At 39.6% G+C, this 21,602-nt stretch overlaps 1 protein-coding gene across 3 annotated transcripts in view; it reads left to right on the top strand.

The window, feature by feature from the left end:
- The window catches only part of LOC124615538 (ATPase WRNIP1-like), an 80,278-nt gene extending 59,152 nt beyond the window's left edge, over nt 1–21,126 (top strand). For all 3 annotated transcript variants that reach the window (XM_047143503.1, XM_047143507.1, XM_047143506.1), the window contains 2 exons: nt 13,611–13,741; nt 20,660–21,126. In XM_047143503.1, coding sequence (XP_046999459.1) covers nt 13,611–13,741; nt 20,660–20,757 — 229 coding nt within the window. In that variant the 3' untranslated portion in view covers nt 20,758–21,126. The remainder of the gene's footprint in view (nt 1–13,610; nt 13,742–20,659) is intronic.
- The last annotated feature ends 476 nt before the right edge of the window (nt 21,127–21,602 follow it).

Genomic DNA, 21,602 nt, shown 5'->3' with positions numbered 1-21,602 from the left:
GTACGGGTGAACGCTATTCTCTCCCGTACTTTCTCCCAAGATAACGGGGTACCCCAGGGCTCCGTGCTAAGTGTTGTACTGTTTGCCATTGCCATAAATCCAATTATGGACTGTCTCCTTCCCGATGTCTCAGGCTCCCTCTTTGTGGACGATTTTGCGATCTTCTACAGCTCTCAACGGACCAGCCTTCTTGAACGACGTCTTCAAGGCTGTCTCGATCGCCTCCACTCTTGGAGCATCGAAACAGGCTTCCGCTTTGCTCCCAGTAAGACCGTTTGTGTTAATTTTTGGCGTCGTACGGAGTTTCTTCCACCCTCCTTACATCTAGGACCTGTCAACCTTCCGTTTTCGGACGTCGCTTAATTCTTGGGTCTTATGTTTGACAGAAAACTGTGCTGGTTCTCCCACGTTTCCTATCTTTCGGCTCGCTGTCTGCGATCCCACAACACCCTCCGTGTCCTGAATGGTACCTCCTGGGGAGCAGACCGAGTGGTCCTTCTCCGCCTCTATCGCGCCTTAGTGCGCTCGAAATTGGACTATGGAAGCATAGTTTACTCCTCTGCTCGGCCGTCTATTCTTCGTCATCTCGACTCTATCCACCACTGTGGATTACGTTTAGTGTCTGGAGCTTTTTACACCAGCCCTGTGGAACGCCTTTATGCTGAGACTGCTGAACCTCCGCTCTCCAATCGGCGAGCAGTCCTTCTGAGTCGTTATGCCAATCCAGCTCATGACATTTTTTTCGACGCCTCCTTTGATGTAGGGTATGCAGGCCACCCCGCCTCCCTACTACCACCGGGAGTCCGCTTCCGTCAACTGCTCCATTCTCTTTCCTTTCGCTTTCCTAAAACCTTCTTGACAACTTGGGGTACAGCACCGCCTTGGCTCCGTCCCCGGATCTGCCTACTCCGTGACCTTTGTCAATTTCCCAAGGATGGTACCCCTTCACTTGTTTATCGTCGGGCATTTGCTGCTCTATGTGCACAAATGAAGGAAGCCACATTTATTTACACTGATGGCTCGAAAACATCGTTAGGTGTAGGGAGTGCCTATATTGTTGGCGACACCCCAAATCAATTTCGGCTTCCCGACCAGTGTTCGGTTTATACTGCGGAGCTTTACGCTGTTCTCCAGGCTGTCCACTACATCCGCCGCCATTAGCGGATACAGTATGTTATCTGCTCAGATTCTCTCAGCTCTCTCCTCAGTCTCCAAGCTCTTTACCCTGTCCACCCTCTGGTCCACCGGATTCAGGACTGTCTGTGCTTGCTCCACCTGAGGGGCATCTCGGTGGCGTTCCTCTGGCTCCCGGGACACGTTGGTATCTGTGGAAATGAGGCATCCGATATAGCGGCCAAGGCTGCAGTCTCTCTTCTTCAGCCAGCTATTCAATCGATTCCCTTCACCGATCTACGGAGCGTTTTATGTCGTCGAGTTGTTCTTTTATGGCACGCACATTGGTCAACACTTCCCCATAATAAATTGCGGGACGTGAAAGCTCTTCCTTGTGCTTGGACCTCTTCCTCCCGAACGCGTCGTCGGGAGGAGGTAATTTTAACTAGACTCCGGATAGGGCACTGTCTTTTTAGCCATCGACATCTTTTAAGCGGCGATCTTCCCGCACTCTGTCCCCACTGCTCTCAGCTGTGGACGGTAAGACACCTTTTAATTGAGTGCCCCTATTTTACTCCATTACGCGCCCGTCTACAGCTGTCGCCTGATATATCGTCAATTTTAGCAGATGACACGCGCTCGGCCGATCGCGTTCTCGAGTTCATTAGTGCCAGTGAAATGACGTCAGTCATTTGAAGCTTTTTTTGGGGACCACCAACCCCTTTCTGTAGTGGATTTTTAAGCCGTCCTTCTGCTTTTAGTTTCTCCACTTTTTGAGTTTCGTTCCCATTTCTGCTGGTTTCCATTTTCGGTTTTTATTATTTCCTAAGTCACGGACCGGGCACTAATGATCATAGCAGTTTTGCGCCCCAAAGAAAAAAGAAAAAATCACAGCTGACACCCACACTTGTAATCTTACCCTCCCACACATCACTATTAAAATTCTCTGTCTATAAAAGTTTCGAAAGCTTAAAGAGGCGTAAGAGATACAAAAGAAGAATTTGTTTGTTGTCTTCATTTTCTCTTGTTGTTGTTGTTGACTCCAAGTCTTGTGTCTAGGGGGTACATTCTTGCGGCTGAAATTTTTGCTTAGTGGGTTCCTGATATCTGAATAACTGATGAAGATTTGCCTGTTGATATGAATATCTTTTATTGTATCCCATTCTATATCACACTGACTTCACAAGCTCCACTTTCATAAAACCTTCAATTACATTGTTGTTCACAAGATTAGCAAAACACTTGTGTTTCCATCAGAGGTGTGCCCACTACTTACAAACTTTCTTGACAACAGTAGAATCTTTACCACGTTATATCATTCATTATCTTACAAATGAACCCAGAAGTAAATTTAATAATTCGCATGAGATTGTGCAATTAATAATATGAATTTTAAGTATCCAGAAATTTCATAATTTCAAGTATTTCTAAAAGAATAATTTTAACTGTACATACAGAATACTAATGAATTGATTTCTTTTTACATATTTTAGCATGAAATCAAATACATTGTATACAAAATCATATGAATTCTTTGAGGGAAACAGCCAAGAATGTTCACCTATACAAGAATCAATAGTAAAAATTCTATCGGTTATTTCTATAAAAAAAGGTAATGTTAGAGGGTGGTGTCCCATTACAGTACCTAACTTAGGAAAGCATGGCGTACAGTGTTTTTCCTTAGTCCTCAACCATTGTCACATTTCTCCTGTGGAGTCCACAGCACCTGCAGAGCTCAATCATCACTTTCTGCATTGTGGCTGGATTTTTCTTTCTCATATCTGCACATAAATTCCAACAAACCCAGTCATAGTAGATGCTCTTGAACTATTACTAATTCAAGTGACTCTCTTCACGTGCACATCTTTCATCGATCTAGTAAATGGAAAGTGAGATGTGTTGCTATGCTTTGTAGCATCTGTGAGTGAATCATTGTCAGCATTCAACAGTTCTAAAGTGCTCATTTCAGTTTCGTACATGGCAGCTCACTTCAACTGGATTCCTAGCATTATCGAGAAAGCAGAGACTTCAAAGTATGCCTCTCCAAGAGGCTTTGGGAATAATGGAAGATGCAGTTCAGAATGTGACTGTTGTACCAGATCAAGTGGGTGATGGTGTTTCCAGTAAACTGCAACCTGTGCTAAATAAGAACCCGGGATACTCAAGTTGTGTTATTTTGTCTCTCTTATTTTATGGTGAAATCGTAGAAATCTCTTAAAATATTATTCCTAGCACAGGCCCTTTGTGTAAATACGCACCATGCACCTCTGACTTCTTGTGAAAATAAGTGATTTCTCCCTGTTTAGTGTTCACTAATTCCAGCGTGACTTAAATGATTGATCAGGAGACATTTGTACTTCCAGCACTTTGTGGCAGAAGTGAAGTGATTAAGTATTAAGATAGACATTTGGCTAACCTACCTGCGAACTTTTATTTTCTAGCAAAAAAAAACAAAATTAAGTAAAGTTTTACATTTTACATATAATTGCTCCATTACATATCTGACCAATTTTGATGTTACATAAAATTTGGGGACTAGTGATCAGTCTAATCAAAGTGAATCAGAATACTACCTAAAGATCAAGTAAGAACCTAATTCAAGTTGTATGTTATCAGCTAACCATATGTTTTCATTGCAGAAACTATAATTTGAAACCCATAAAATTCAAATATTTATATTAATGTTGCACCACATTGTGCTACATGTTAATTATAGGAGGCCATTAATAATGCTGATCTATTCCAGTGACTTTATAATATTGGCTGAATCTGGAAAGCTTGGAGTGCCCTGTAAAATCGGAAGGTTTGAATGAATGGAATGGGAAGCCAGCTCACTGAAAAAGTTATTTGTAGTTTGACAGGTCACACATTGTGCAGTTGTTTCAGTTACATTTGCAGATGCATAAAGATCATCAGAAGACTAAATAAAGAGAAAAATCAGTTTCATATAAATTATTTAATTACTACCTCTTACAGTTCTAGGCAGTAGTGTTACATACCACTACCTCACCCTGAGCCTGGGCACATCATATTATTGAGTTAATAATGTGTGTGGGAACTCTCTTTTAGTGTTCCGTAGTCTTATTAAGTATAATATATGGTCACTGAAAAAAGTGAAGCAGCTAGAAGAGGCGAAGTAAAGAAAATGAAACTTCATGGATTGAGAGAGTATGTGATGTTTTTTCAGTGATTACAAAATTGATTCAAATTTACAAAGAACTTGGCAGTATCAGCCCATTGATCAGTATGATGTTGCACACCTTCTGACTGGGATATATGCACTTATAGTTTGGGAAGGGTGTTGTAAAGCCATTGTATCCTCTCTTGAGGTAAGCTGGCCTGCAGCTTTTGTAACTGGACCTTGATATCCTTGATAATGGCATCAGGACAGATTTGACATCTGAGCTGGTCCCACAGGTTCTATCGGACACAAATCTAGGTTTCTTTCTGGCCATGGGAGTATGTCAGCATAACACAGATAGTTCATAAAGACATGTGCCATGTGCAGATATAAGCATTGTTTTGTTGAAAAAGGCACCACAGTACTGTTGCATGAGAGGCTACATATGAGGACAGAAAATGTCAGTGGTGTACAATTGTGCTGTCAGAGTTCCCTCAGTCACTACCATCTGTGACCTGAAGTCATACCCAATGGCTGCCCACACTATGATCCCAGGAGTAACGCTGCTGTGCCTCAAAATATTGGAAGAATGGAACCTCCCCAAGGTCACCACCACCGTACTCGTTGACAATGGTTGTCCATGGTAGTGGAGAGCCATGATTCATCTCTGAACACAGTCATTTATTGGCAGTCAATGGTTCTTAGTCACAGCACCATTCCAGATCCAATTGTTTGTTTTGTAGCATTAATTGCAGCGTAAGCAAGGGATGGTTGGTTATCTAGTTAGTTACTTAGTTACTTTGTTCCACTGATCATTTTGCACGGTAAATCGTCATGATGTGGAATGAGTCATTTTGCATTCATATTGCAGATTAATTTGTACATCTATTTGTACTCTAAACATCACCATGTAATATTCCTCTCCCCCAAAAGGAAAACATGATGTTCAGATTAAGTTCGCAATTCCTACCCACTACCTTTTACGTATTACAAACATAGCAATTCTTCTACCGAATAGAGGGAGTTGTCAAGAAGAAACTTTTTCAGTTTATTTTCAAATTTTTCCTTGCTATCTGTTAGATATTTTACATCACTAGGTAAGTGGTCAAAAAGTTTTGTTGCAACTTTGTGCACCCCTTTCCGTGCTAAAGACAACCTTAATGTTGAGTAATGAATGTCATTTTTTCTTCTAGTATTGTAATTATGTACCTCATTGTTCCTTTTGAACTGTAGTGGATTATTTACAACAAACTTAATGAGGGAATAAATATACTGTGAAGCAGTAGTCAGAATGCCCAACTCCTTGAAAAGATGTCTACAAGATGATCGCAGGAGAGCTCCACATATTATTCTTATAGCACGTTTTTGGGAGTGGAGACCTTCTTTCTTAAAGATGACCTACCGCAGAACATTATTCCACATGACATTACTGAATGAAAATAAGCAAAGTATGTCAACTTACTGATTTCTCTCTCTCTCCAAAATTTGCTATGATTCTAAGTGCAAATGTGGCTGAACTAAGTTGCTTTAGGAGTTTCAAAATGTGTTTTTTCCGATTAAAATTCTCATCAGTATGGACACCTAAGAACTCCAAGAGGTGCAGAACTAATATAATGTGTCTTTGTAAATTTCAGGGTGAGACCATTTGCAGAAAACCTTTCGATGATGCTTCTGAGGACTTTTGTTCACCATTTCTGACATTTTTGTCTGTATACGAAACAAAAGAAAAATTCGGAGTAGGTGTTAAAGTCCATAGAGAAGAAATAAAAATGTTGAGGTTCGCCGATGACATTGTAATTCCGTCGGAGTCAGCAAAGGACTTGTAAGAGCAGTTGAACGGAATGGACAGTGTCTTGAAAGAAGGTTATAAGATGAACATCAACAAAAGCAAAACGAGGATAATGGAATGTAGTCGAATTAAGTCGGGTGATGCTGAGGGAATTAGATTAGGAAATGAGACACTTAAAGCAGTAAAGGTGTTTTGCTATTTGGGGAGCAAAATAACTGATGGTGATCGAAGTAGAGAGGATATAAAATGTAAACTGGCAATGGCAAGGAAAGCGTTCCTGAAGAAGAGAAATTTGTTAGCATAGAGTTTAGATTTAAATGTCAGGAAGTCATTTCTGAAAGTATTTGTATGGAGTGTAGCCATGTATGGAAGTGAAACATGGACGATAAATAGTTTAGACAAAAAGAGAATAGAAGCCTTCGAATTGGGGTGCTACAGAAGAATGCTGAAGATTAGATGGGTAGATCACATAACTAATGAGAAAGTATTGAATAGGATTGGGGAGAAGAGAAGTTTGTGGCACAACTTGACTAGAAGAAGGGATCGGTTGGTAGGACATGTTCTGAGGCATCAAGGGATCACCAATTTAGTATTGGAGGGCAGCGTGGAAGGTAAAAATCGTAGAAGGAGACCAAGAGATGAATACACTAAGCAGATTCAGAAGGATGTAGGTTGCAGTAAATACTGGGAGGTGAAGAAGCTTGCACAGGATAGAGTAGCATGGAGAGCTGCATCAAACCAGTCTCAGGACTGAAGACAACAACAACAACAACAACAACAACAACTACTTCAATACTGGGGGTGATTACAGTGCTGGTGTCATCTGCAAAAAGAACTAATTCTGCTTGTTGTACATTAGACGGTAGATCATTTACATATATGAGAAACAGTAGTGGACCTAAGATTGAGCCTTGGGAACCCCATACGTGATGTTTTTCCCAAGTCAGAATTATGTCCCTGGATTCCGTTGGTTGAATTACTACTAAGTACAACTTTCTGCATTCTTTTGGTTAGATGACATGATCCATTGGTTGGCCATACCATCATTCCTATAAAACTTCAATTTATCTAGGAGTATACTAGGATTCACACAATCAAATGCCTTCGATAGGTCACAGAAAATACCTGCTGATGCTATTTTGTTATTTAATGTATCACCTTTCTTACAGAGGGGTTTAACAATGGCATATTTTAGTCTCTCTCGAAAAATGCCTTGAGTTAGTGATGCATTACGACAATACCGGACTTATTATATGGGAATAAATCTTTAGTACTCTATTGAAAACAACACCAAAACCAGAAGAGCTTTTATTCTTGAGAGAATGTGTGACCCTACTAATTTCAGAAGTTGAAGTTGGTGGTACATTCATATGATATGATTTTATGAGAGTTACTTCTTTGACATATTGCTGTGATCTTTCTCTGGAACTGTTGGTCCCTTTGCTTTCTACTATGTTTAAGAAAGGATTATTAAATACATTTGCTACCTATGGCTTCTCATTTATAACCCTTCTATTCAATTCAATAGTAATGTTATCCTCTTCTGTGGTTGGTTGTCCTGTCTCTTGCTTCACTTTATTCCATATTGTCCTAACTCTGTTGTCAGGCATACTGATTTCTGACATTATATGCGTGTTTCTTGATTTTTTTAGTAACCTTTGTTAGTAATTTTGAGTAATTCCGTAGTCTGGCTGCTGCCAGTCCGCAACCAACCTCGTGGGATGACACACAATGTTGCAGAGGCCATCACTTGGTATCTGATGGCCGTCACAGATGTGAAGGGGTTACATTGTGTCTAGTGCACAATACAGTGGTCCTCCCTTGGGGCAGTCAGATGTAGTTGATAGGAACAGTGATGACGCATTATCCAGCCCTCCTGTTCCCATGCAGTCTGACATTAGCTGCTGTCATCCGAATGCCACACATACCTGAATTTGGATATTGCACTATTTGACCAACCAGCCACATGCAGATCTACAATAAGGTTCTTTTCATTGCACATCATCTCTTCTTCAAACTAACCTCGAGCACATCAACTCTTTCTCAAAATATTATTCTCAACACTATTGTAATAAATTGAAAGGTTTCTTGCTCATATTCTTTTCCTTCTTCCAACTCTAATTTCAGATACATACGGCATATGTACTGAATATTGCATGAAACTTGCTTACCACTTTCAGAACTGAATTTTCTAGTGGAAGGAAAATTTTTATTTATATGGTAATGTTCGTAAGTGATTTTTTAAACAGTTTTAGATGCAAGATTTATACAAAAATATGTTCTCATTTTCAAAACATACGTTATACCCTTGGTTTCATTTTATGGACTAAAATAATTAATTGCAAAATATTCTGTATCATAATAAGTAACAAAATAATCATTCAATAACTGATGTAGAAAATAACAATAACAATATTCAGTTATACTGTGGAATATAGCAAATCAACTATATTCGTGTATTCTGGTGGTCACTAGCTGCTGCGCACTGTCATGAGGTGCTACATTGACTTGCCGATATTTTCATAGTGATGCCAAGCAGTTGGCAGCACTTGTACATGATGAAAAGGTAGAACATTCACAAATGTGTATCCCAGGTTTCCACTGGAAAAAAGATACATCTGTTGCAATTACGACACAAAATCAGTGTACACAATTGTAGCCAAAGGATCTGAAAGGATTAACTTAGATGAAAGGATATGCTGACAGCTCACCAAGCTTGTCCATATAAACCAGAAAGCACAGCAGAATAAAGATTATTACTGTGTAAAATTGCAGAATGAGTACAAAGAATTTCAGGTACCACACTCACACACAATGATTAAATAAGAAAGGCATAAAGAGAAGTCCAACATTTGAAAAGTTTTCATTGAGTGGATAAATGTGCCTCATTACAGAGAAATTTTTTTTAAATAATGGAACTGAAGAATAGTAGAAAACAGGTAGTGTAGTATAATGTAAAATGTTTTATGGGTTGACAAGGTTTTAAGGGAAGTCGTTCCGTGGGGAAGCTGAAGGGAGGAGGATAGAGAATTGTGACAAAACTGGGAGTAAGAATTGGGTGGGAGCAATGGAGAGTCATAAATCAGTTGATTAATTTTTCAATGAAATAGGTAGAAGAGACAAAGAATTATTGTTCCACTGAAGCCCAAAAATCTTATATTGCTTTTTCCACAAAGATATGGGGCTGACGACAAAACGTTAAATACAGAGCAAAAAGTTTTTCATAAAGATACTGCATTTGTAACAACAAACTATGTTTAGTGTATGCAACAGTAAAGTACTATTTACCTTAACCAGCTAATATATGAAGAAGACGTAAAAATTGTGTGTGCAGGTTGTGCCAAAACAGCAGGAACTATGAGATATAGGAATGCCAGAACACACAGTAGGTGACAGGAGAATACACATATAAAAGCTATTACAGTTTCCAACTTTCAGAGCCAGTGGGTGCTCCTTCGGGTAGAAGGGTTGAAGGGGAAGAAAGGGGCCTGGAGGAAAAGGAATGATGAAGTTTAGGAAAATGGGTGGAGTGTGGGAAAGTCACCCAGAACCGCAGGTCAGGGGAAACCTAACAGATAGGATAAGAAGGAAAGACTAAACTGCAGTCTTTCCTTCTCAACCCGTCCAGCGAGTCTCCCCTGACCTGGGGCTCTGGGTGACTTTTCCAAACTATACCCCTTTTCATAAACCTCACCAGTCCTTTTCCATCATTCCTCTTCCTTCTGCTTCATCCCTTCTGCCAGGAGGAGGAGCCACTGGCTCAGAAAGCTTGAAAATTGTAGTACCTTTCATAATGTGTTCTCCTGCTGTCACTTGGTTAGTAGGCTTTTATCTAGCCAATCATATTTTCAGAAATTGATTATTTTCATTATAAAACACCGTAGGTATGTTAATATACAAAAATATAAACAGTATATGGTAATACATTCATACATTGATACATATAGATACATGCATATTATTGCTTTGTTTGGTCTGTGCATCTTATAATGAAACTGCTGAACAAGATATAGGTCAGATAGAATACTGGGCTCAGAGCAAGATTAAAAAAATGAAAGGAAATTAAGTGCACTTTCATCCACTGTATGCATAATGTATTTAGGACATGGTTTTCTAAAGGTTTAAATTATGTGAGGGAGAGGAGGAGGTCATGTAGTTAATGCAACTTTATCTCCAGGTACTTGGCAGCAGAATTATAAAAAAAAAAAAAAAAAAAAATGTTCGATTGACAGTTCCTTTATTGTTGTTCTAAAATTATTGCTTTCATACCTGATTGCAAGGATAAGGGATAGTTTGTTGGAAAGTAGGCTAGAAGTCTGACTTTCTTGATTTTTGTGTCATGGTTGTGTTGGCTGTGGCTTCCCCCACCCCCAGAGGGAGAGGGGGAGGGGTGAAAGAGAGAGTGAGAGAGAGAGAGACGGTTTTTAGAATATAAACACAGGGGACTGGCAACGTGTTAAGGTCTTTGAAAATAGGTTTGGTGTCTTATCATGAGGAGGAAAAGTAAGAACATGCATTTTTAATATAGACTGTCTGACAAAAATAGTGAACCATCCAGATGAAATGGTTTGATGTCAGTGTAACTGTACATCTACAAACCAATAGCAGTAAATGACAGTTGTAATTCTCAGTAGGGTGGTCACCAAAGTGCAGTGGTACTGTTGTTCATGTTCAGTGTTATTACTAGGCCTGTTAGAGTATACACAGTTCATCCCACAGAAAAGTGACTGATGTGAAATAAAATAAAAGTCATTGGTTGTTTGTAGTGTACATGCCTTTTTTATTCAAAATACTCTCCTTGTGAGTCAGTACACGACTGGAAGCATTGTAAAAATGTTAAAAACAATTCCATGTTTCATCACCCATTACGATGCATGACAAGAAGTCTGGGTCCCCACCGGCAGATTGTTTCATGTCTTTGCAGTATTACACTCTGCAATGTTTTTGATTGTCCATGAATGAGTGGCGCACAAAGCAACAACAGTTTTGCTTTCTGCCCAAATTTTCACTCGCAATGCAATGCACAGTTATTTTAGGAATTCCAGTGTGCTCCTCAGTTAAACTGGTATGTGCACAATGATCATTTCGAAGAATTTCAGCCACTTTTTGAACATTTTCTTCATCTCAAACTGTTGCTGATGCTCTTGGACATCAGTTATCTTCAATGCTCTCTCTGCCATTCCAAAATCTTGCCTACCACTTAAAAACGTTTTCACTACTGTAACACATTGTATCATTTCAAAAGTTTCTGTGGCACTATTCATCATCATCATCATCATCATCATTTATTGCCTTATCGGGCCTTTAAGGCCTACAGCAAGAAGAACAAAAGGAAAAGTAAAGACAAAAAGACTTACAAAAGTACTCTATACAGTAGTAAAAGTTACATATGTACATTACAGCTTAAAGAAAAAACGAAAAAATAAACAGGGCATTCAATCAAAGGTTTAAAAGGCAAGAGGGATACATTACAGAAACAAAAAAACAAAAAAAACACACACGCAGTGTCTGTCAATTACACGAGAGGAGGGAGCTGTTGCAGATGGCAGTCCATCTCATCCGGTCGTTGGCGTCCTCCTCCACGGCTGCTGGTTCCACTTCTTTCAGGATCGTTGTTATCCTATCCTTCCATCGAGTTCTTGGGCGTCCTCTAGGGCGTTTTCCTGTGGGTTGAGAGTGGAGGACTCTGTTTGGAAGGGATCCGTCTGCCCGTAGGATGTGGCCAAACCATTGGAGTCTCTTCTGCGCCAATATTCGTCCAATGTGTGGCTTTCCATACCGCTGGTATAGATCTTCTTTTTTTCTTCGTTCCCATTTACCTTCCATGGCATTGTAGATGGGTCCATATATCTTCCGAAGTACCTTCCTTTCAAATGCACATATTGCTTCTTCTGCTGTTGCTGATGTTGCCCAAGTTTCACAGCCGTATAAAAGTACTGGTCTCACCAGTGTCGTGTATAGGTGGATCTTGTTCTTCTGCGATATCAGCCGAGATCTGAAAAGATTGTTCAGGCTAAAGAACATGCGATTAGCATTTGTTATACGTTGCTGTACTTCTTTCGTTACTTCACTTCTATTTGTTAGTATGGAGCCCAGGTACTTGAACTCTTCAACTCGTTCGAAGGTATGCCTGTCGACATCAATGGAAGGAGGGAGATCTCGGCGGCGTGATACAACAAGATATTTAGTTTTTTCCTCGTTCACCACCAGTGGCACTATTACCCACTTAAAATAACTTAATGTTTGCATGTTGCTCCGTTGCCTTTTTCATGACCGAGGTTCAAAACATATTGTTACAGTTTTGTTTATTTTGAGCAGTCTCTGATGCTAGCGCTCTTACTTTTAAAACGGCAGGTAGTCGAAACATCACGCTACTTAATTCCTGCATCAGATCACAGATGGCAGTAGTAGTTCCACAAATATAGAATCAGCTACATTTTCTGGGAGATGGACTGTGTATAATGGAATGTGAACACTGTCAAATGTTGAGTGGTCACTATAAAGGACACGGAGATGGAGATGGCATGTACTCACGTGAAACAGCATTGTTAGCACCTGACATTGTTTGAAAGGAGCCTCATTGTGGGTCTCTGTTTCACCGGCTGGTCAAGATTTGTGATATATAGATTTGTGGGGCATTCAGGTGTGACAGTGAGCCAATGATGTACTGCATGGGAATGTGAGAACAGGCATACTCATTGTCAGTGTTCCAGTTGACCGCATCTGATCAACACAAGAAAGAATGACTGTATTGCGCACTAAGCTCATTGCAGCCCCTTCACATCTGCACCCACCATCCAAGAATAAATAATGGACTCACTGCAACATTCTATGTCGTCCTGCATCATTAGTCAGATAGCAGCAGCAGCTAGACTAAAGTATTACTATCCTGTGTGTAAGTTACTGTTAACACTACAGCACAAATGGCTGTACACGGAATGATGCCCTGACCGAGAAGTATGAACTGCTAATGAATGGTATCATACAGTGTTCAGTGGCGAGATCCAGTTCTGCATTACCTCGGTTTACGATCTTCAGCGAGTATGGCAGTGACCTTGGAAGAGGCCCCTTTTTCTAATGTCATGGAGAGGCATAGTGATGCTACTTCTGGTGTCATGATTTAGGGTACCATCGGGTATGACTTTAGGTCACATTCGATAGTGATTAAAGGAACTCTGACTGCACAACAGTATGTCACCAACATCCTGTGTCCTCGTATGTTCCCTCTCATGTGACAGTATTGTGCTGCCATTTTTCGAGACAAGCTCGTCCATCATGGCATGTGTGTCTGTGACCTCTGTGTGTGATGCTGAGGTGCTCCCAAGGCCAAAGAGATCCCCAATAGAACATGTTTGCGAACAGCTCAGACATTAACTCTGTCCCAGTGCCAGTATCTAGGATGTCAAATACCAGGTACAACAGTTGTTAGTCAGCTTGCCACAGGAGAGGATGCAACAGCTTTATGACACTCTTGCCAGACAAATCAGTGCATGCATGCAGGCCAAATGTTTTCTTAATGCATTACATTTGTAGTTTAGCTATTGTTTGTAATTACAGTCTTTACATGAGAATTCTTATTTTCTGTAGGGCTCCAAAATCAGTGGAAGTATATCGCGCATTGGTTCGTGCAAAACAAGCAATTACAGATTACAGGGGTCCACAACCCAGTGTGCCTTTACACTTGCGAAATGCTCCTACTCGCCTAATGAAAGATCTGGGTAAGTACTGTCTTCCCAAACTAACTTTCAAAATGGAGAATTAACCCAAAAGTGCAGTAGACAGTCATGTATGTATTTTGCATGAAAATGGAAATTGGTTGACAGTGAGGAGCATGAAATGTCTATAATTAATAATTACTTTAAGCTGCCATTAAACAGAAAGGTAAAACATATCCATCAATTGTGCCATGGAATTGTTCACTATCCTTTGTATAAAAGACAACCATTGTGTCACTGCAGCATTCGTGCTAGCACTTGTTATGACTTGGCACTCATGACCTTGCTCATAGGATTGTTATACAGTCTTGCACTCCACTGGGCATTCACCTCCCACCATAGTCAAGACAATTGTAATTTCTCTCGGATTAAAGCAGTACCAGGCGTGACAGCATCTACCTTATATACCGTCATTAAATTTTGTTTATCACCTCAAAAAATAAAGTTATGGAAACAGTTTCTTGTTTGTTATTAGGTACATGTATACATTTTTGGTACACATTGAAATCCTTACTCTACAGTATCGCTGCATGTCTCTGGAAGAACCAAAATAAAATAGTGCACCCCATTTTCTTTTTGAAGTGATATTAAAACTCTTATGACTGCCCACCATACAGCAGTTACTGTATGGCATCTTATGTCTGCATTTGCATGTGGACCATTTCATATATCACATAACAATACTTAAAAACAAAATTTTTGCCAAGGCTCAGGGCCCAGAAAAATAAACAAACAGTGATTTTGTGTGTGTGTGTGTGTGTGTGTGTGTGTGTGTGTGTGTGTGTGTGTATCCGAGGAGGAAAGGACTACAGATAGCTCCATTAGTACCTCTGTCCACATCAAACCTACTGACCACCAGCACTAAATCCATTTTGACAGCAGTCACCCATTCCACACCAAGAAATCCCTTTCATACAGCCTTGGCACTCAAGTTTGAAACATCTACAGTGATAGCAGTTTCTCTCCAATTATGATGAGGGTCTCACTGAGGCCTTCACAGACCAAAATAACCCTCCCTTCCTTGACCAGAAACAGATCTCGACAAAGAAGTGACCCGTTCTCGTGACTCAGTACTACACAGGACTGGAGGAACTGAATCAGTTTTTCTCCACCAATTACGAATATTTCTCATCATGCCCAGAAATGACAAATATTTTCCCATCCCTCCCACACCAGAATTCCATCACTTACCCAAACTGTACAATATCCTTGTCCGTCTCTCTTCCACATCTGCTTCTCAACCTCTTGCCCCATGACTCGTATCCCTGAAGAAGACACAGGTGCAAGACCTGCCCCATATTTTCTTCCACTTCTGCTTACTCTACTCCCGCCACAGGCGTTTGCCACCCCATCAGTGGCGGGACCAACTTTGAAACAGCCATGTGGTCTACCAATTTAGCTGCAACCACTATGCTGGATTCTGTGTGGGCATGACTACTAACAAGCTGTCTGTCTGCATTAACTGGACTATCCAGTTACCAGTCTTGCTGTGCAGCATGATGTGACTTCCATGACTGTTTCACAACCTATGACATCTGGATTCATCCCACCAACACCAGCTTTTCTGAATTGCATAGATCTGATCCCACCACCTGCCTCTAACCCCTTCCGTCCTCCTACTTCCAGCCTTACACACCTTCCGTCCCCCCCTGCTTTCAGATCATCTGCATAACTCTTTTCCTTTTCTTGTTTCTCTCCCACCACACCACACCAGCATCCTTCCCATGCTGCACCTAGCATCCCACCATCCTGTCAGTGTTGTACCTGCTACTGGCAGCACTACAGTACCGTCTCCTCACCCTTCTCAACCAACAACTCTTTTTTACCACCACTATTCACTCCATGCATGATCGCCACTCTCAGCAGTGGTACCCCAGGACATGGAGACTACAGTGACTATATGTGTGTGAGTTTTGCATAACAGATGTCGTTCTTCTTAGCAATAAACTATTGTGTGGAAACAAAAGCAAAACAATTACTGGGGATTAGTTTGGCCTTTTTTAATTCCTACTTAGCCTTAAGGATACAAATTCCATCTCTGTTACAGTATTTCATGATTAGGCAAAGAGGATATCTTTGTATAAGAAACATAGCATCGTTTTACTAAACATGGTCCTATCGGATATGGTATGGCATTGCTTTCCTCCAACTTCTGAACTGATGACTTAACCAGTTATGGGAAGACCTATATTTCAGAGGTGAAAGAAATGATAAATGATGGATAAAAATTGTATGACTGACTGAGGATTGAAGCTGAGAGCTTTGAATCCTTAGTCTGACACTTTACCACAGAGCCTCCAAGTCACTCTCATATTGTGATAAAATACGCACAGTGTCCAGTCGAACTTGCAAATGCCCCTCAAAAAAGACAGGTGCAAAAATGTCATCTTACAACACTGTTTTCATTAGGTCAGGAGAAAATTTCTCTGCTTGGCACGAAAATGGCATTGATAACAATGAACTTTCTTTCTGCTGTGTTGGTACATTTTTTGCAATAACAGGGTGTATATGACCCGGGACAACCAGGAGATCCGGGAAAAACCCGGGAATTTTTTCATCCGGGAGAAAACCGGGAAAAACCCGGGAATTTTTTAGATTTCCGGGAATTTTTCGTTGTTTTAGTTTTCAGTTAAATTTTTGTAATTTTGACTGGTAAGAACCAATACTCTAACAAAGGATATTACTGTATCCCACTACTGCAGAATAATACTACAGGATTAAAACACGAACGAGAGAAAAAAACGAAAATAAAACTTAAATTGCAAAGGAAATGCGCCATATAAAAAAACACAGTGCACATACAAGCATCTGCCAACAGCAAAATGTGTCAAAGGCTTTAGGAAGACTATTCAGTGTTTCGTAACAACAAATTGCCTCCGATGAGCGTGAAGTCACAACTGTTTACATTAGATTCATTTAAGCAGTTACGAGCGCGCTCATACACACGCGCAGTTGAGTTGCGTATGAGTAATACCTTCTCCCACTGCTGGCTACAGAAATGTGGCTGTTGACTGTGTAAGGAGCAGTAGCAGCAACCAGCCACTTGGGGAACCAGGAAAAATTTTACTGGCGCGCCCACGCTGCTAGATTCACGCGTGCGCTGCACACCCGGATCTGGGAGAGGCAAACTGGGTAACTGAACCGGGCGAAAATTTCGGTGGGAGGTGGCAAAGTCATATTCTTGAGGAAAAAAACCTTGTTTCACAAAGCACCTAGCATCCAGTGCACATTGGTCTATCGATTATTCATCTAATTTTGAAATGCTCCCCCGTTGGTTTTTGAACATTTTTGAACACCTTCTAAGTTGATTTGTGAATGAATTACAAGTTGATTTTTTAATGCGTGCATAGTGTACGTGATGTTTCTGCCAGGGGAATGCTCGTCGCATCTAGAGATGAACTTTCCTGCAGACAAAACAGAACGGGGCTATACGAGATGAGCGGAATAAAGCCGAACCGGTGAATGCCAACTGCTGCTTGTTGATGTGGTTGATTCGGTTTGCAAATGTTTAGCGTTGTTATAATTACTAGCGAAATCCATACATTCAGACTACCAGAGTGGAAATAAACGACTAACAGGAATAACAGGCAAGAAAGATTATGTATTATCTTCTCGGTGTATCCAAGAAAGTGAAATTCTGACAGAAAATGTTTGGCCAGATCGCTACATTAGACAGGACCAGTTGTAGTCTCCAGCTAGCAGCTGCTAAAGTTTCGTTCTGGGAGTTGCACGGAAAATGCATTGTATGACCACGCCTAACTGGAGAATAATCGTTGGATAATTAAACCGGTGATTGTGGCAGGGTTAGTAAAGTTAACCGGAGAATGAATTTTGACAGTGGTAGGATTAGTTACAGAATTACTGATAAGATTGTTTATTAGAACGAGGGAGGAGAAGAAAAGGCGGCATCACACAAATTATGGAAGAATATTATGATTCCAAATTTATACAAAAATTTCGGTCTAGTGCATAAGAAACTATTTCCTAACATGAAGCTTTTTGACTGTAGTAGACCAAACAGGTATTTCATATTGGTACTTTGTGAATTATATTATCGTACTTTAAAATTACCATTATTGCCAAAACAGTCTAGCTTATTTGGCATGTGTTACAATTGCTGCAATATTAGAAAGGCCTATTTTGTTTTATCCAGCACACAGTGACAAAATAGACGTAAACAGATCGAGAAACCACACCAGTATTGGGTACTATTTGTATTAACAGCTTTTTCAGTATTAGACGGCGACATTTCGATTTTTCGTGTAGCAAAACGTTTGGCGAACTTTGATAAGGTAATAGTTCTTTCACAGAAAGGAAAGCTGTAGCAAGTTTGGGGAGAAAAATCGCTAGGACCTAAAGATTGAAGAAATATGTACTGTCTTGCCTGTATCTTGTCTTTACTGGTTTTAGGTATCCTATATTTAATTTTATGTCACACAGAAAAGCAAGTTATTAGCTAATAGGCAATAGAGTGTCCAGATTTTCTGTAGCGTTCTTGTTCCCATCCAGTATTAATTGCGGGTTTTTTTTTTTTTTTTTTTTTTTTTTTTTTTTTTTTAAAAAAAGAAAAAGAGGGGCAGGATGTCACACCGGCCGACTGGGAGCAGGAGAGGCACTACAGGACATTTTAATTTCCACTGTCCTGAAATAGTTTTATGGCATCCATTACAAAAGATACACATTTGAGTTCCACAGAACGAAATACAGTGACGTGCGGTGTAAGAATGTTGTTTGAAGAGGCGCAGCACTGCACTTCGGCACACTTAAGACCAAATAACGTGTCTTACATTTCCTCGATAATTATTGTTTTATGTATCAGACTATTCAGAAAGATGTGCACTACAAAATGAACTTATTTTTGAAAAGTCTTTTCTTTTTTAATTTTTGACATTCTGATGCGCAGAGCAGTCTGACTTATAGTGGAAAAGGGGGGAGGGCGGGGTTAGTCTCCACGTGACCCGTGTTTACATGTAGTGTTTTTCTGTTTCCTCTTCGTTTATTGCTCTCACGTCCAATGAAAACAAGGTGGATTTCTGTGGCTGGGCGCTGTCAAGTAAATTAAAATACATTCACATAATTACGGAAGGCTAAAATATGTTACTAGTTTCAGATTTTATTTTATTTCCACCTTTCTGACAGTCAAGCTTTAATCGCCTTGCAGAACAATAAAGTTAATTTTGTCGGTTTGCTAAAGAAATTTGGCTTTTATTAGGGTTTCCTGCTGAGGCAGTAAATTTATTTGAAACGAAGTGTTTAATTCCACACTATTGGCTAGTTTCAGCTGTTCGCTGCATTTAAAGTGCACTTTTTATCTTCTAGCACGTATGGTATTATTCCATAATACAGAACCAAACATGAGAGAATACAGTACTGGCAATCCAAGAAAACTTACGTCCCGAAAACTACACCGAAAAGCTTAATATCAGATCGAGGCCTACATCGTTGGAAATCTAGAGATAAGAATGTGCGCTTTAAGGCGAACTATTCATTTTAGTATGGTTCACAAAATTCCGACGCTCTTGGAGTCTCCTCTGATGTCTTGTTTCTTTTATGACATAATGTAAGAAAGATCTTTTTAATGTTTTATACGCACAAACATAGGGCTTCCTACGTCACCATAGCTGCGCAAGTGCGGTGCTACCTCTTATCTGGCGCTCTCAGGCAACTGCTGAAATGAGTCTATTCCTAACAGGTCGCGGGAAATATTGCGAATTGTGGTTCGAAAAGTGTTATTTTCAAAAGTAAATTTCCTTTTACGCAAGATGAACCATGTGCAAGAATGTACAATGAATTTCTTAAATCACAGACCGTTTGCTCTTTTTTAAAAATCAACTCTTTGATGACGAGCCATTTAGAAGAATTTCGAGCCCAGAAGATAAGAGATATATGTCAGTATTAAAAATTTTACTGGCATATTTGTGTGATGTATCTTAAAGTGTAACATGCATTAAACAGATCAACATTATATGTGAAAACTTAGTTTCTCTTGTAGCTTTTAATCTTAGAGGCAAATATTATGTGCAAAAGCTTTTCTTTTCTTGTAGCAACACTACGTATATTAACTTAAACAATTATCTTTCCCTGTTGGTGGAATTTGAATATATACTTCCGTAATACGAAAGTATGCAGCGTACGTGTTGCTGCGCGTCAAAAGATCTTTCCACAACCTGTTTTTTCCCCCTGAGTTTCTTTTCCTAAAGTGCCGAGAAATTCTACGCTGCTGTATAAAACCATATCCATTGAAAGGGTTGATAAGTATAACAGTTCAGACAGAAAGTATACTGTTACTTAACACGGAAAAAGTGTATTTTCACCCGGGAGAAAATGTATTTTTAACTGGGAGATCCGGGAAAAATCCGGGAATTTTTTTTTCCTTGTCCACGTATACACCCTGAATAATGTAAGGAAACTGCCTGCTTGATATTTTAAACCATTTCATTTATATTTCTTTTAAAGTAGTCATCTTGTGTGTGTTTCAGTCAAATGAGTGAAATGCAGTACTGTTTTGTGTTTGTTCTTTGCTTGAAAAAGGACATGTTTTATTTCCAGCGAATATTCTTCCAACTTTGGTGGACTGTATGAGTCTTCTGCTTGATTTTCATCATTATGAAATGGGAGATCATTTAGATGAAAGATGTCTCAAAACTACAAAGACAGGTGGAAAAAATCGAGGAGGAACAGGATATGGTACTACGTAATTGGGCCTTATGGGTATATAAAATAGATGTCATAATTTGAGGGTAATTGTGAGGAGCAGAATTCTTAGACTATGTACTTTGAATCATCACATGTTTGGAGTGTTTACACGAAATGCTCTTATTCTTCATTATGATCAGAAGAAGAATTCAACAGAAGAATCTTTCAATCTTCCAAGGCACTTCAGTGTACATATATTGTGTTCTTCCTTTTTCTTTTTTTCAGGTTATGCGAAGGGCTACAATATGGCTCACAAGAGCATATCAGGGCTTCATTATATGCCTAAAGAAATGGAACATATAAATTTCTTCAATGATAAATGAAAGAAGTAATGCTTCAGAGACTGCAGACAATAGTGCTCCCAGCTGTTGTGGAAGTTTAAGAGAATAGATTAAAGTGAAGTTAACTGTGTACAGAGATATTATTTATATTAGGAGAAGTTATTTTTGTAGCAGATGAGTAATTATGTACTGTATTACCAAAAATGTTATAATTAATATGCACGTTTTCTAATTCTCCTCCACCGTGTGTATGTGTGTGTGTGTGTGTGTGTGTGTGTGTGTGTGTGTGTGTGTGAGAGAGAGAGAGAGAGAGAGAGAGAGAGAGAGAGAGAGAGAGAGAGAGAGAGACCATAAATATAAATGTTATTGATCCAATGTCCCTCAAGAAGAATAAAGATTATTAAGACTTAATATAATATTTAAAATCTGTTGTTTCAGTTGTTCCTAATGCACATTGAAAATTTGTACAGTTCACTTATCCTTTCTTTGTTACTTTCAGTAATAGTAAGTAGTGTTCAAATACTTTGCCACTCAGAAGTCACAGTGATTCTACCATAAATTATTAACGTATTTGGAAATAAGTGCTTCTTAAACTTCATTTTGAATACCTTCAGGTATATGGTTACAAGGAAACTAAAGATTACTTGCAGATTCTAAATACAAAGATGTATTTCTGTAAAATAATATTCATTGAGGCATATGCCAAAATTATCATCAGTGCTTAGATCAGACTAACGATCTAGCAAATGCACAACAGTAGCAAGCTTTTGTTATTCCTTGGGTTTGGTTACATAGATATTTTCATTGGCAATCATTAACCACAGCCATGGATATGAGAGAGCAAAATTCACAAAGAATGTACTGTGGCATGAGGCAAATAATGGATT

Source organism: Schistocerca americana, chromosome 5, assembly GCF_021461395.2.
Source record: "Schistocerca americana isolate TAMUIC-IGC-003095 chromosome 5, iqSchAmer2.1, whole genome shotgun sequence".
Classification (NCBI taxonomy): Eukaryota; Metazoa; Arthropoda; class Insecta; order Orthoptera; family Acrididae; genus Schistocerca; species Schistocerca americana.
Note: the sequence above shows the minus strand (reverse complement) of the source record. Positions and strands in the feature narration are given on the sequence as shown.